The following is a 16,308-nucleotide window of genomic DNA, read 5'->3' on the forward strand; positions in this document are numbered from 1 at the left end:
TCTTTCTCATTTCTCTACTAGTCTGTGAGTCTTGGAGTGTAGTATCTAAAACCTATTTAACTTGTTTTTTTTCAGTCTCAATACAATGTCAATACATAATAAATGTGGTGACGTAAATTTTTCTTCACAACATTAATTGATCCCCTGTGTGGGAAAAATCATATGCACCTGTCCCATTTAGGTTAGGCTTGGCCAAAGACTATACTTTCAGGGATCATTTCTATAGTTTGTTACTAGGTTAGGCTTGGCCATATGACTTGCTTTCATCAATGAAATGTGAACAGAAGTGACCTGTGCCACTTCTGAGTAGACTACTTAAGAACAATTGCATGTTTTTTCCTTCTGCAACATTGGCTATGTCCCAGAAGGAAAGTGTTCTTTCAGACTGTGTCTCAGAATGAAGGCAACATGAAGCAGAGTTATAGACCATCTGCAATGAATCTAAAGGCTGAGCAAGAAATAAACTTCTGTACTAAACCACTGGGACATTGGAACTGTTTATTGCCACAAAATAATTTAGTCTAAGATAGCTAGATATTTAATAAATGTTGATGAAAATAAGCAAAGCTGTAGAGATATGGAAGATGAATTATAGCTAGAGAATTCCAGAGTCAATTTTGTTAAACAACAATCTTCTGTTGAAAACAAATAAAAATTAAATTTCCATGAATTGCTAATTAGGAGAAATAGTGGAAATTGAGGACTGAGAGGAGAAAGGAGGATATGTAGATAATAGAGTAGGAATATATATTTTAGTAATGCAATTCGGAAAGAAAATGAAAATAAATTCTTGCAGGATGAGCATGTCCTTAAGATGTCTTCAGGGAGAATTTAAAGAATCTAAGGTATCTACTAAGGAGGTGTTTTTAGATTGGGTACATATTAAAGATTCCTCCTTTAGTTAAGCCAAGTAAGCTAAAAATGTTTTTCCTATTTTAAATGTCCAACTCACTCAGTTTCTATAGTCAAAGAAAAGCTGGAGCCCTGATTAATATAACACTCCAATTAAGAACATTATATGTACACTTAATTCTTGTTATTCACAGTAATGTTCCATAAACATGCACCAAACACTGAATTAGTGAATAGTGACCACTGTCCCCAGGGGAAGTACAGGTTTAAATTGCTGGGGGCCTCTACTCACAACATTTCCATCACGTAGGCAGTACATAACCTTGCTTTATGCATGTTCCTGTCTAAAAACACATTATTTAATATATATTTTTGATTCATTAATATTGAACTCACAACGAATAGCACTTTACTCATGCATGAATGCAGCTGGTTTTAAAAATGCATTTTCTATGTAGAGGATATCACAGCCTTCTTGCACTTGGGAACTCTAGGCAACACATCAGCACTATGCTGGGGGGTTATTTTAAACAGTGAAATCAACAACAAAAAAACCTACAAAAATACAAAACCCCTGATACTAAATAGATCATGAAAAGAACACTTGTTTATAATATGAAAGCTAAAACAAGAAAGCAGAGGAGCATGTTGTTCAGTCTCAGCTGGGAATGTGCACATCAAGAGACTCAAAATTTTTGCCACTCTGTGCATGCGTGAAAATGACCACAAAACTGCCATGAGTATTGATTTGGGGATTGCAAATAAATTTTAGCAAGTAGATGAATTTGCACATACAAAATCTGCAAATAATGAGGATTTACTGTATATCAGGGAATCGGAAGGAAAATAATGAAATGGATTATGGGGAGATGGGTAAAACGCCCACCAGTGAGAAGGGAAATTAGATAAATGATGGTTGGATGGATGAATGGATGGACATGATAGATGATGTTGATAGATAGATAGATGATAGATAGATACTAAATCTAGAGAGATGTTTTAAAAATGGTGTATTTTTAGTTTCTTTCCTTATCTTCCTCCCCACTCTTTATTCCTTATTTGGTATAATAGATGTTACCCAAAAGTATTTAGGTAGTACTTGACAGTCTAATCTATCAATGTAATGTAAAGCATTAGATCATAGAAAAGTAAGCGCAAGTTTTTCTTGGTATTTCATTTTGCTTTTGGATTTATTATTTCTTACTTAGAGATACCCTATCATCTTAACACAAATCTTAAAAGCACATTTTTATGAAAATGTTAATATTTAATAACCTAAAGTCTACATGACACCATCTAACTTAGCCAGCATGGAATGAAGTTTCTTGAAACTTACATAGCAGACATTCCTCAGTAAGTTTAAATAGAATAACCCTGTTTTGTCAAATAGATATTGGAATTTTCTGTTTGCATACAAACTCCATTATGATTTTTTACTTTGCTGTTGAATGGAAACATCTGGAACAAAACTGTTTTAAATTCACAACTCTAACTTACAGACTACTAATAAAACATCTTTTGCCAGATTCTTAAATATGGAGAAGAGATTTGTACCTGGAAAAATAAAGCTAAAGAACATGATGAGAATTGAGTCAATTAACACACTCTGGCCTGGATACTTTTTTTATGGAAATATTTCCTCTAAAAAAGTTTATCAAGACAAGCTTTTTACAATCCTCATTAAATTCAGTGAATGAATTGTGAAGGGTAAATTGGAACCATTTCTTATGTAATATTCATAATCATAGTGTTACATAAGAGCGAGCTAGCATTAACAAAAGGAGCAATTTAAATTCCCACTTCTTGGAGAATGGGGCTCTGCTTGACAAACAGCCTTTTCTGCTCCGTTTGCAGCACGCCCCTGCATCTCCTTCAGCGCCAATGAGACCCACACTCTCATACCAGTGATATAATAAACCCTCCACAACAGAGGGAGAAAATGAGGCAAACAAGCCCACAGCATTTCAACTTGTCAGCTTTAAATAAAATCTTCTGCAGCTGAAAATGAGAAATTTGAGGGAAGAGAATGTGTGAAGTAACCAAATTCAACACTGGGACAAAACATATTGCATGACTTATTAGTGTTTTTTTCCTGATATGCCACAAAAGTTTTGAAATTTCACCATAATTTTTAATGAAATCTCTTTTGTCAGCGACAACTTAGAAGAAATGGTTCATTTTGTTTATTTATTTTTTTCCTCCTCTTTTACCCATTGATGCCTTAGGAAACATCTCAAGTTATGGCAAGCCCCTATGATATCTTAATGAGTAATCCGTGACCTTTGGAAAAACTCTCATTATCAGTTTTTAAGTCAGAGTTGCCATAGCAGAGCATGCTAGAAAAAAAGTACATGTTTTTTTATACTTATTTTAATCAATTACTTATATAATACCTTCCCGAGCACTGATTTTATATGCAAAATATTGGAGCATGCTCTCCACCTACAAAAAAAGTTAAAAAGACAAAAATGCGTTTGAAGGAAGATAAAGGGAAATTTACATTCTGATAAATATATCTAATATGGATGAAATAAACAATGATTGTGAATGTAAATCCTTTCCCTCCCCCTTTCCCCCGTGCCTGCCCTCACCACCTCACCCACCCCCCCATCCTCCCACCCCCCCTCCCGCCCCTTACCTCCAAACACTTCCTGCTTTGCTTTCAGGAGGCTCCATTCTGTTTTTCCACTCAGCTCTCTCCAAACCCCTTCTCTTCCCTTTTTGTTACTTTTTTTCAGTGTTAAAATGTCCCTTGACTTTCTTTATCTTTCCTGAAAAAGCATTTGCCTGTCTTCAAAGAAGGACAGCCCCACCGGGTCCCAGCAGATACTTAGCACAAGTTGTGCATCTTCCAATGGGAGAGAGGATGGAAAAGTCAGTATCTTTTGTCTGAATGCCTCGAGGTGTGCCCAAATTTGATATAAACATATTTTTATATCTTTTATTTCCGATGTTGTGTCTCACATATTTTCCAAATAAGCTTAGAATACTTTCCCCTTATTCTTTTATACTCTTATACCATTGTAACACAAACTCTCTGATTTCAAACTCTTTTATTTTAAAATTCCTAGGTTACTTTGAGTGGTCAGTACATAGAATGATAGTAATATTGAAGTGTATGATCCCTGTCACCATCATTGATGGCTCATTGTTAAGAAGTTTTTTAATCTGTCCAATGTAAAACAGGATTTCATATGTGCATTTTAAATGTATTAAAGAAGTACCATGTGACAGGAAAGAGTATATGGATTGTGGATTATGGGACACCATTTGAAGTGTTGAAGAATCTATATTTAACAGAATGACCATAATCAGTTTTTATAACCTCCTTATGATTTACTTGTAAAATGTGGAAAAAAATTAATATCATGTCATAGGATGTTAAATTTATATTAGGTGTGTTTTAGAAATATTTTCATTTTTACTTTATGATCATTATAATAATTATTATAAAGTAAAGGAACAGAATGGATTTAAAGTTGACCTAGCTATCCAGTAAGTAGTATGAATGGTGATATCATGCAATTTCCATGCATATACTAGTTTTACAACCAGTAAAATTTGCCAAAAGCATTACGTTATTCTCCACAGTTTGAGGTTAGTAAGACTGGTGCCTTCTAGCCCTCTTAGACCCAAAGTTCCCATGGTGTTTCATACTCTTTATTCCAAGCTTCTTTTTCAGTAATCATGTAGGTATAATGTATACCCTGGTGTGGCCTGAAGAGCCATTTAATGACTAAACTTTTCAAAAAGAAAGCAAATATGGAATCATTTCCTTAGAAACTATTTGTTCTGAGCTGAGCTGGTTTTTGTTTCCCCACAGTGATGGCTGGGCGGACAGGTATGATGTGACAGATGGATATCAGCGAGAAGCTGTTGGTGGAATCACAATCAAGCTCCAATCTCCCGATGTCAAGTGGTTTGATGATTATTATCTGAAGCTCCGGCCAGAAACAAACCTTCGAAACCCTTGGTTTCAAGAATTTTGGCAGCATCGTTTTCAGTGCCGGCTGGAAGGGTTTGCACAGGAGAACAGCAAATACAACAAAACTTGCAATAGTAAGCAGATTTATTGTTTCATTTAGAGTGGATAAGGCTAAGGCTCCAATTTAAGTAAAGTGTGTCAGGGGAATAGTGGCTGTAATCTGTTAGAGAAGAGGACTCTTACAGAAACAGGGTGGGTATTGCTACTTACAGTGATAAACGGACTTTATTCTCACTAAGAAAAACATATCAGAGCAAATGTTTGCTCCACGGAGATCTCCAACAATTTTATTATTTATATCATTCAAGAAATTGGCACTGTGCTAAGAGGATAACGTGAGCCTCATAGAGGAAATGCTGTTGCCGTCCTTGAAAGCAAGATCTACATTCTGCTCATTTTGATTGTCTTGAGCAGTTAGTACAGCGTTAAACACTTGGTAAGGGTTTCATATATTCTGAAGAATGAATCAGTGAATATTGAAGGACAGAGCCAATTCCCAGCAGGGATTTGTTGTGTATAGTTATTATGTTTCAGGAGACACAATCTGAGCAGAGCCATGCATTCTTACATATGTATAAGGGCTTACGTTGTCCCAACTGTTGGCTTTGGTTGTAAGGGTACCAAGGTGAGGAAAACTAGTTACTGCTCTCAAGAGGTTTAGTGTCTAGAAGGGAGATAGTCATGCCAGCCAATGTTGCAATCCAGTATTGTAAGTGGTATTATAAGAGTTAAACACAGGGTCTTGGCACTCTTATTTATAAGTTGCACATTGAAAGGGAATCTTGACTCTAATAACCGAGGTAAGGCCAATATTGATCTATATGTCAAATTTTCTAAAAATTAGGTTTGTTAAAACTGATAAGGGATTTGTTGAGACTGCCTTATCCCCACGTTGTGTAACAAGAACCCCATATGCATTTGCATGGGAATAAAATAGTTTGAGTTAGTGGTAGAGGTGTCTTTTATCCACAAGCCTGGAACACAAACCCTGGCAGTGGGTTTGAAATCCTGGCCCACAAACCAATTCCAGTTCACAGAGAAGTTGTCCCATTCCAGCACAAAAATGAGAATAATGGGAATGATATAGAGAATTTTTTCATAATGCACTTTCCCTCCCAGTTCATGTCCATCCTATGTTTTTTGGTATTAGTTCATTCTTTTGTGAAATGAAGAAAGGAGTAAATGGCAATTTGTGATTGTTTCTAAATGTCAGTTCTTACTAAAATAAGAACTTGGCAACCTTATGTCAGTTCCTATTAGGGTAGCGAGGGAGAGGAGGGATGCTGGAGTGTGGGATTTTGTACTGGTCATTGAAATCCAGAAATCACAGAAGGCTCATGGTGTGAGCCTGTGTTTGTTTCTCTCTCACTTCAGATACTTCTTGTCCAAAATTTTCAAATGCTTGTTCATTTCCTTTGTTTTTATTTTTATTTTCAGGAAAAAGAAATGTGTGAGAATACATAACACAATACATTGTGACTTCTGTTATACAATTTCAATTTTTATAGATAATTTCATATTTTTTCACCATTCTATCCAGTTTCTGATGGCCACAGACTTATTTCTGCTCTTGAGATTTGGGAAACTCTTTCTCTCTGGGTTCCAATTCTATGATTGTGTACAGATTAGTATATGTAGCTACATTCAAGGAGTTATAAAGAGTAAACAATAGATCTGATCTCTTCTTCAGTCTCTTTTACCAAGGTGCTAGTGACTGTCCCTAACAGTCTGGCTAAGGGAATTTTTCCAGTTGATCTTCATCCTCTTTTGTACCAATGCTCTGTTCCTATGCCTCTTTGTCTGAAATGTTTTCTCCTTGAAATAGTTCTTTGTTTCTCTACTGTTAGAGACCTTATTTAGATACAGTCTTGAAAAACTCTTTAATTGATTTCCATGGAATATTATTTCTATGGAAATTGTTCTGTAAAAGCCTCCCTTTCAACCTATTGCTGTAGCTCTCTTTCACGTAACTTTCCTGATATAATTTCTCTGCTCAGAATTGGTTCCTTACTCTAGTATTAGAAAGCAGTCTTCAGCTACTCTGCCACCACTGGAATCTTATCTGACAATGATGTCATTTTGTACATAAACATGGACACTTATGTGAAGTACCTCTGTTATTCTTCTCAATAAGGGAAGCACTATGATTATCCTTATTTAAAAATAACAAAACCAAGATTTAGAGAGAAAAAATAACTTGCTCAAGGTCACCTAACTATTAAACACTGGAACTTATACTTGGACTCAGGTTTGTCTAACGTTTAACCAATATGATATACTAAAGAGATAGAATATGATAGTTTTCTAAAAATTGCCATCAAATTTGCATTATATAATAGTTAATAAATAGGCCAAAGATACAAAAAAGAAAAATCTTAAAATTATTTGTATATGACTATGGAATGCAGTAATGGATACTCAAATGTTCACTACTCTCTACTTTTGAACATATTTCCTTATTTATTCAAATGTCCTTTTTGTATCTTAATCCCCATCTTCAATTTTAGTATATGTGCTGTCGAAGCGAGCACTATCTTAATCCCCATCTTCAAAGAGGCCCCAGTAGATTACTTGTATTTATAACACTACTGAATTTACCAGTGTTTTCCTAAATATAATGCACTTAAGCCCTTTCATCAGGCAGTGTGCATAAGACAACCATTTTTGAGTTAGAGTGTTAAGAAGTATTAAGAGTTTAACATAACATAATAAAAAAAAGAAGTATTAAGAGTTTGTAATTCATGCCAGTCAAGATGTTTTACGTTACTCACTGTCTACAGTACATTAAATCAGAGAGTTCAAAAGAAAAATGGCTTGACCCAAAGAATAGAAATATTCATAGCTGAATTACTGCTTATTTTTCTTAGGAGATTCTTGGGAGGCAAAGTATAAAAGTTAGGAGAGGTATCTAAATCTAGTAGTCCAGAATTAGCAGCAGCTTTATAGAGAATATGCCCCATTCATATGAATTCTTCAATGCCTGTTAGCTTTGCCTATTCTCTTATATAATATAAATAGAATCTTACATTATTTGGTTTTTTGTGTCTGGCCTTTTCCCCTCAAAGTAATGTGGTAGAGCTTATCCCATCATTGTATATTAGTAGTTTATTGTTTTTTTATTGCTGCTATGTCATGTCCCTTTGTATGGATTTACTACCAGAATTTACCTATCAGTTCTCCTATAGATGAACATTTGGATTATTTACAGTTTTAGGTATTAGAAATAAAGATTTTATTAATAAGTGTGTACATATTTTCTGGAAGACCTATATCCTAATTATTGTTAGATGTATACCTAGTAATGGAATTGCTACATCATAGGCTCTGCATATGTTTAGCTTTAGTAGATAGTGCCAAGCAGTTTTCCAAAATGATTGGACTAATTTCTACTTTCCCTGAAATGTATGAGAGTTCAAATTGCTCTGCACTCTTGCCAACACTTGGTTCTATCTTTTTTTTTAAACATTCTGTAAGTGTGTGTTTGTATCGTATTGTGATTTTGATTGGCTTTCCATTATCTATTACCAAGTTAAGTTCCTTCTCATATGCTTATTGGAAATTTGGGCATCTTATTTTGTAAAGTGTCTGTTCAAGTCTTTTGCACATTTCTTTGAGTTGATTATCTTTTAACATCTATTTTAAGACTTCCTTATATAATGTGGATATATGTATCATGAAAACTGCCCAATTAGACCATGGCTTATTTCTAGTTTCTATTTCTCTCACTAGTTATTTGTTTTCTATTTGTCCACTTGTTCTTCAACTCTTTCTCTTTTACTGCCTTCTTGTGGATTCATCAATAATTTTTATTATCTTATTCTATCACCTCTCTTAATATTTTTGTTTCATCTCAGTATAATTCATTTAGTTTTCCATAGAACTACTAAATGGATCTTTAAGATGGTTCTTGCTTATATTCAAAAATCTTGCAAATATTTATATCTATTTATCCCCCAACACTATTTTTTGCTATTGCCATATAGTTTATTTCTATATGTATTATGTACCCCACAGGCTTTCCTAGGATTGTTGCTGTAAATGGTCAACAGTCATATTTACCCACTTTAGTGTTCTTCATTCCTTCTTGTACTTCTTTGCTTTCACCAGTGATATTTTTCAGCCTAAAGAATTTCTTTTAGTATTTCTTGTAATATAGGTCTACTGCCAACAAATTTTATCAGCTTTTATTCATAAGAATATCTATATTTCACATTTATTTTTGAAAAAATGTATTCGCCAAGTATAGCTTTCTGTATTGCTGGGTCTTCTTCAGTTTATTTAATTTTTCTTTGAAAACAGCATTCCATTTTGTTTTCTGTATTCCATTATTTCATTGAGAATTTAGCCACCATTCTTAATGTTGTATCCTTGATACAAATGTATCTTTTTTTCTAGGCTTTTAAGATTTTTTTTTTAAGTTCTTAGTTGATCATGATGAGATTAGGTGTGATTTCCCTTATATATTTCATCCTTTGGGCTTCCAGAACTTCTTAAACCTGTGGAAGAAAGACCTGTATCAGTTTTGAAAATTTCCCAGACATTATTCCTGAAACATTCCTTCTGCCACATTTTTCTCCCTCTCTGCTCCTTCTTGTGCTCAAATACACCTATTAGATTATATTTGACTGTGTCATACAGGTGACTTTTTCTCTGGGCTTTCTTCTCTTTTTCCTCTCTGTGCTTCAATTTTGTTCTTTTCTATTATTCTGTCTTTGATTATACCAATCATATCCCCACCTATGTCCAGTTAGCTGTTAAACAAAATAAGTTTTTAATTTCAGATATGGTGTTTTACAGTCCCAGAATGCTCATTTTCTTTCTTTTTATAGTCTTCAACTTTCTGTTGAAATTTTCTTTCTCATCCACTTTTTTCAATCATTTATCCTATTTCCTTGAACAGATTGATTATAGCTATTTTATGGTCCCTTTTTTCTAATTCTAACATCTGGATCTTCTGTCAGTCTTCTTCTATTGACTTATTTTTCACATTGGTTACATTTTGTGCTTCTTGACACATCTACCATGTTTTCTTTTGTGCTAGACATTGAGTATAAAATACCATACAGATTGAATTTTATATTATTTTCACCCCAGTAATGGTTCACCTTGTCCAGATTCAAAGAAATTGAAATGAGGTAAGTTGCAACATAAGATAGAAGGAGTCAACTTCTGGTTTAAAAATGTCTTTAAGGGACAGCTAACATGTAATTTCAGTTGAGAGTCTAGTGTATCCCATGCCCTGGCTGACTGACTCGATCAGATTTTTACTATTTTTGAGCTTTGCTCTCGAGCTTCCTGTACCATATGGTTTCCAAATTTGGCATGCATTCTGAGGAAAGAACTAATTGAAGTTTGAGCAGTTTCTATTCCTCAGGTGGGTCTTTTCTTTCAGATAGTATAAAACAATGGGAGATTTCAGTCTTCCTCTTCAAAATCTTGAGCCTCCGTGCAGCCCCCAGAATCAGCAAATGAATCACAAAGGAAAAAGACTACCATGCACTTAGGGCTCCTGCTGTTTATAAATTGAGATAGCAGATCATTTCAATATCCAAAAGTACTTCTGGTTTCTCTTTTTCCAGAACTGTCATGTACTGTGTGGAGTTACACCTCCCCCTCCCCCAGCTACATGCCATATCCTTTCCCAGGACCTCAGAAGGTGACTTTATCGAGAAATAGCATCATCACAGATGTAATTAGTTAGTATAAGGACACACTAGAGTAGGATGGGCTCTTAATTTCGCCAAAAGAGAAGTGACAGAGAGACAGAGAGACACACAGGGAAAGTGACAGGGGAAGACATAGGCAGATACTTGAGTGATGCAACACAAGGACAAGGATTGCCAGAGATCAATGGCCACCACCAGAGGCTAGGAAGAGGCAAGGAAGGACTCCCCCAGGAGTCTCAGAGGAAGCTTGGCCCTGTCAACACCTTGATTTCTGACTTCCAGCCTCCAGAACCATGAGAGAATAAATTTCTGTTGTTTTCAGCCACCTAGTTTGTGGTACTTTGTTATGGCCACCCTAGTAAACTAATGTCCCTTCATTCAGACCAAACTAGATTGGCAGCCTGGTCCAGAACCTGCAGATGCCCTCAAACAACAAAGTAGTGGGTGACACCTGCCCACTTTCATAGGTCTCCTCTTTGTTCTTCATTCTGTCTTTGTTGTGTCTATACATCTTCACTGCCTTTAAATTTTTTTTTAATTTTGCATTTCTTTGGCCTATTAAAGTTATGCAGTAAAAGAATTTTCCATTTGCTTTCTTCTCCATCCTACCTAACACCAAAGGTTCCTCCTTTATTTTTTGTTTTTTAATCGTCACTACCTGTACAATCCCAGTTTGGATATATAAGTGAACCCTGCAATTTATAATGTCCAAAATGCTTATACTTTTGTTAATTTTTGTTTTATTTTTAAGCATTTAAAAACTTAAATCAAAATATTACTGTAAACCTTCAGTGTCTTACTAAGTGGTTTTGACAGAATCTAGGTTTATATACTATTAACAGTGAGCCCAATTTCAGTAAATTTTACTTAAATTGCACAGTTATGTTACAATTGAATTATAAACTAAATGACTAGTAATGATAATAAATTAAAGTATGAAGAATATAGTTTAACTTTTCTAATTGTTTATTTAAATAACCCAGTAATAAGAGCTACAGAGAATTAAATTAAAACTGTTTTCTAGTAACTGTATGTTATTCCATTTTTGAATGAATTTAAGGACCCATTTCCTTTACAGTTACACTGTCAACCACTGACATTCATTTACTGTCTCCTTTCTATGATTTCTCCCTGTCACTTCCAGTATTTTCCAGAGATGTCATTTATGACATTAACACACAAACATTCCTATCTGGATGTCCTGAGGGCACCTCAAACTCACATACCTAAAACTTGCCTCATTATAACTTTTGCAACCACAGCCCTAAACTTTGAGTTCCTCCTTTTAGCATCTCCAGTTTGAGTAAATGATAAATCCATCTACCCTGTCTCCCAAGATGTAGGGAAAAGTGGCCCTCTCCTATGCCCCTTCTAGCATCCTCTCAGCCAACTGGTGACCAAATACTGTTAATTCTACTGTTTGAACATTTTCCACATCTGTTATCTGTTCTTCATTGCTGGCTGAATTCAAATCTTTAAACCACTGCTGTGGTTTGGTTCTTCATCATCTCTCACTACATATATTAGAAAAATCTTCCTATTTAATCTTCTTACTGATACCAGATTCTTCCTCCTCCATTTTATGCTGACAAATAACCCCAAAAGAGTCCATATAAAGAATGAATCTCATCCTTGTTACTCCCATTCTTAATGATCTTCCATGGTTCTCCAATGTCCATAAAAAGGAAACACTCCTCTTTGCCCCAGTCAAAACTCTTCAAATTCAGGGCACCTGGGTGGCTTAGTCGTTAAGCGTCTGCCTTTGACTCAGGTCATGATCCTGGGGTCCTGGGATCGAGTCCCACATGGGGCTCCCTCCTCGGTGGGAGGCCTGCTCTCCCTCTCCCACTCCCGCTGCTTGTGTTCCTGCTCTCGCTTCTCTGTCTCTGTCAAATAAATAAATAAAATCTTAAAAAAAAAACAACTCTTCAAATTCACCATATATGTTTTTCAAATCTCAGCTTCTATACCTTAAGCCCAAGAAGTCTATGCTCCAAGCACTTCACAGATTGTGCTCATCCAGTTTCAAGTGGCTTGCCTACTTAAGTCCCTGAACTTTTGCACATGCACTTTTGCTCAGTGAAAGACCTACCTCAAGATATTTGTCAATTCCACAGAGCATATATTCTCATGGTTTCAGATGACTTCAGTTTCCTGTTCTCAAAGAAACTGTGTTTTTCCTCATGTCCCTTCCTATGCCTTTTGTCTTCTTTTTGTCACATACCAATCCAGATATTGAACGTAGATCCTCCATTCCCTTTATTTTTATGCCACCAAGTCACCACTCACACAGGCATTTCTGCATATGCCAAACTACTATCAATAAAATGAAGATGAGAAAAATGGGTTCAGAGCAACGTAAAAGTCCTTTGGCCAGGAGGGCATTTCTGGTGCTATTTCTTGAGCCAGTGATAATCACTAGGATGTGTTTCTTTTGAAAAAAATTAATGTATAGTTATGATTTTTGCACTTCCCTGTGTTTGTGTTCTGAGTTTACCTTAACTAACCCACCTCCAAATAAAAGTTCTATTGCCACTATGTCCAGTCTAACATTCCCTTCAGTCCAAATTTCTCATACTCTCCCCCCCCACACACACCCACTCCCACCAGATTTCTGCCACTATGTTGCTTGATTCCTCTCCCTTTCTTTTTCTATAACCCTTACCCCCTTTCCTCTCAATATTTTTATATGCCACAGTAAATATCTCTTCATTTCATAGGTAGAGCTGTTGATCTGTTTCTTTGTTTTGTTGTCTCCTTCAAAATTCTACCCTTGGAGAAGTGTTGCTCACCTTTTGAGTGCAAAGCTGCTACTGAAGTTACATTGCCAAGCAGAAAGCCATTTACTCCAGAGAAAACATGATGCCATCCTCAGAGGAAATAAAGCAGCTACAGCAATATAATTTTTTCCACTGTATTACACTAACATATAAATAAATTTTTCACATTGTTACACCAGTATGTGAACATTTTATGTCCATCTGTCTCCATTAAATTATAAATTTCTCAAGGAGAAGAACTGTCTTACTCATCTGTGTTTTCCAAATTCTTAACATGATGCCTTATATAGAACAAGTATGTGATAAATATTGTTAAATGAATGTGACTTCATTTCTCTTAGACCCATGTAGTGTTACAACAGCTAGAGGACCTAGAACGGAGGTTCCCAATCTGTGGGCTACAGATCCCAAGGTCACTGTTGATTTGTTGACTAGATCCAGAATTCTTATCTGGTTTAGCATTATCAGTGAACTGAACTGTGCCTTGAATATCCTGTGTGAACATGTGTGTGTTTATATATGGAAGTCCCTTATTTTTATGCACAAGCTGCTGCAGTTAACAAATTACAAATTAATTTTAAATTGCTCAAATCATGGTAGCTTATTACCATTACGCATTTTCTTTATAAAAGATACTAGCAATACTAATCACATTTATGGAGTGTGTGGAATTTTTTGACATTAAAAACATTTCCTGTTAATTTCATTAGCTTGGAGGTAGCTCTTTTCCATTTTTGTTACAGCAGGTTTCCAGCCAGAGATGTCCACATTTTCTCTGATAAATATGTGTCATAAGTATTTGAGGTAGGTTAGTTAAAGGATACTTCCTTATGCATCAGAAATTTCTTTCTGCCATCTTGTTTGCTTCAGTTAAGTGGCTGACACTTGATTTCAGCTCAGGTCATGATCTCAGGGTCCTGGGATGGAGCCCCACATTGGGCTCCACGCTTACCAAAGGGTCTACTTGAGGATTCTCTCTCTCTCCCTCTGCCCCTTCCCTGCTGTGTACACTCACTCTCTCTCAATCTCTCTCTTTCAAATAAACAAACAAACAAACAAATAAATAAATAAATAAATAAATTTATTTAAGAGAGAGAAAGACAGAAAGAGAGAGAGAGGAAAGGGAGAGAGAGAGAATCTTAAGCAGGCTCCACTTAAGTGTGGAGCCAGAGTCAGGGCTTGATCTCACAATCCTGAGCTCATGACCTGAGCCAAAATCAAGAGTCAGACACCTAACTGACTGAGCCACCCAGGTGCCCCAATAAATAAATCTTAAGAAAAAAAAAACAAAACAAAAACACTTCTTTGTGGTTTAGACTTTGCTCAAAACACTTCAGCATCTCTTCTGAAAACATGACTAGAAAACCCAGAACAGTAAATTGAGAGGAAATAATTGTCTAGATAAGAGGAGCTGAACTTTAGTAAAGGCATCACAAAGGCCAAATAAATGAAATGCCATACCTAACCTCTAGATTAGAGATTTCTCATCCTTGCACTACATTAATATATCCAAGATAGCACTTGGAAAGAAAACTAATCCAATGTGCAAAAAGGATTCCATGGTTGCATATATTGGGTTATTACATTCTGTGTCCATTTTTTAGAGATACATAATGTATATCCACATGTTGGAAAAGGACAAATCCCACTGTAAAAAAAATTTAAATACCTTTCGTTAATTCAGCATCTCCTTTGTTGTTGTTTCCTTTTACTATGAACTCATCTTATATGACATTTATTATCACCATACTTCAGGAAAGACTACACTAGGACAATTTAATAACCATATACTGAAAAAGAAATTCGATCACATTATCATAATGTATGCGATGAAATCTGCTAAGCAGAAGCCCATTTCTTTCTTTATATCAGCCAAAGAATTAAGTTAATTAGAATTTGAAGTGTCAGTTTTGGCTTAATGCAATTCTTGGATTTGTTACATTTTGATACTTTTCATTGCCAGGAGAGGAGAATTTCACCATCTTGGACTCTGCTTTAAAGAAATGGAACATAGAGCCAGATCAAGGCCCCAGATATTAACATATCAAAGTTTTAAGAAACATAATCTGTCATATTTCTTATTTGAATTCCAAAGTTTAAGAAATAAGAGTAATTATCCATCCAAGTAAGTGTCAGTGTATGTAATTCTTCATGATGAATAGCTACCATCAAAAAAGTACTCGAAGAGATCTCCAGAACAAAACCCTTGCATTAGAAACTGCCAAGATTTTCAAACTCTTAACATACTGGAAATGGAATGCATGATGTATTAAAGATATTTAACATAAACCAAAGAGAGCCCAGACAAGCTTGCTGAATCAGTCACTTAAGGTATACAGGTGTACTGTAAAAAGTATTACATTTACACCCAGAAGATCTATATTAAAAAAACTTAACTTGTAGCCAGTATTAGGTGTCACTGAATCTCTGTTTTCTCAGGTGTGAGATGAGATGAGTATTAAAACAGATACCTAACTGACAGAGGACTCTAGCGAGGCTTAGGTATGATGATGTATGGGAAGACACTTGATGTGATGGGAAAGTGTCTGCTTCTAGTAAAGGTGAAGTAATAGAGACTGGATTTACTCTCCTTCTTAAAATAGCAACAACAACAGAAAAAAGACAAAATATATAAAACAACAGTTTTTAAGACATTGAATATCAAGTGATGAAGGACAGTTATTCTTAAGAAACAGGAAATAAATAAGGTGAACTCAGGTCATGATCTCAGTGTCCTGGGATGGAGCCCCACATTGCTCTCCATGCTTACCAAGGGGTGTGTTGAGGATTCTCTCCCTCTCCCTCTGCCCCTCCCCTGCTGTGTTAAGAGCCCAATTCAAAGTTAAGAAGATGGAATTGTGAGTTCAGAAAAACCAAGGAAACTAGAGTTCTCAGAGCACAGGAACAAAGAGTAGAGAGGTGCAGGAAGGGGGAACTCTGGAGATTGGCAGAGGCTCCTTCCTGAGTATGCAGCTGAGTATTGATCACTGCATGCATATGAGGATAATACTTAAGACCTGGGAAA

General features: G+C 35.6%; 1 protein-coding gene and 1 pseudogene across 4 annotated transcripts in view; both read left to right on the top strand.

Annotated features, from left to right (window-relative positions):
* The window catches only part of GRM5 (glutamate metabotropic receptor 5), a 665,424-nt gene that overhangs the window by 509,767 nt on the left and 139,349 nt on the right, over positions 1 to 16,308 (top strand). For all 4 annotated transcript variants that reach the window (XM_073888708.1, XM_073888709.1, XM_025893393.2 and 1 more), the window contains exon 4: positions 4,676 to 4,911. In XM_073888708.1, the coding sequence (XP_073744809.1) occupies positions 4,676 to 4,911 (236 nt within the window). The remainder of the gene's footprint in view (positions 1 to 4,675; positions 4,912 to 16,308) is intronic.
* LOC112840635 (small nucleolar RNA U3) lies at positions 196 to 311 on the top strand (annotated as a pseudogene).

The sequence above is a fragment of the Callorhinus ursinus genome, unplaced genomic scaffold, assembly GCF_003265705.2.
Source record: "Callorhinus ursinus isolate GAN/ISIS: 27379988/994484 unplaced genomic scaffold, GSC_fseal_2.0 scaffold93, whole genome shotgun sequence".
Classification (NCBI taxonomy): Eukaryota; Metazoa; Chordata; class Mammalia; order Carnivora; family Otariidae; genus Callorhinus; species Callorhinus ursinus.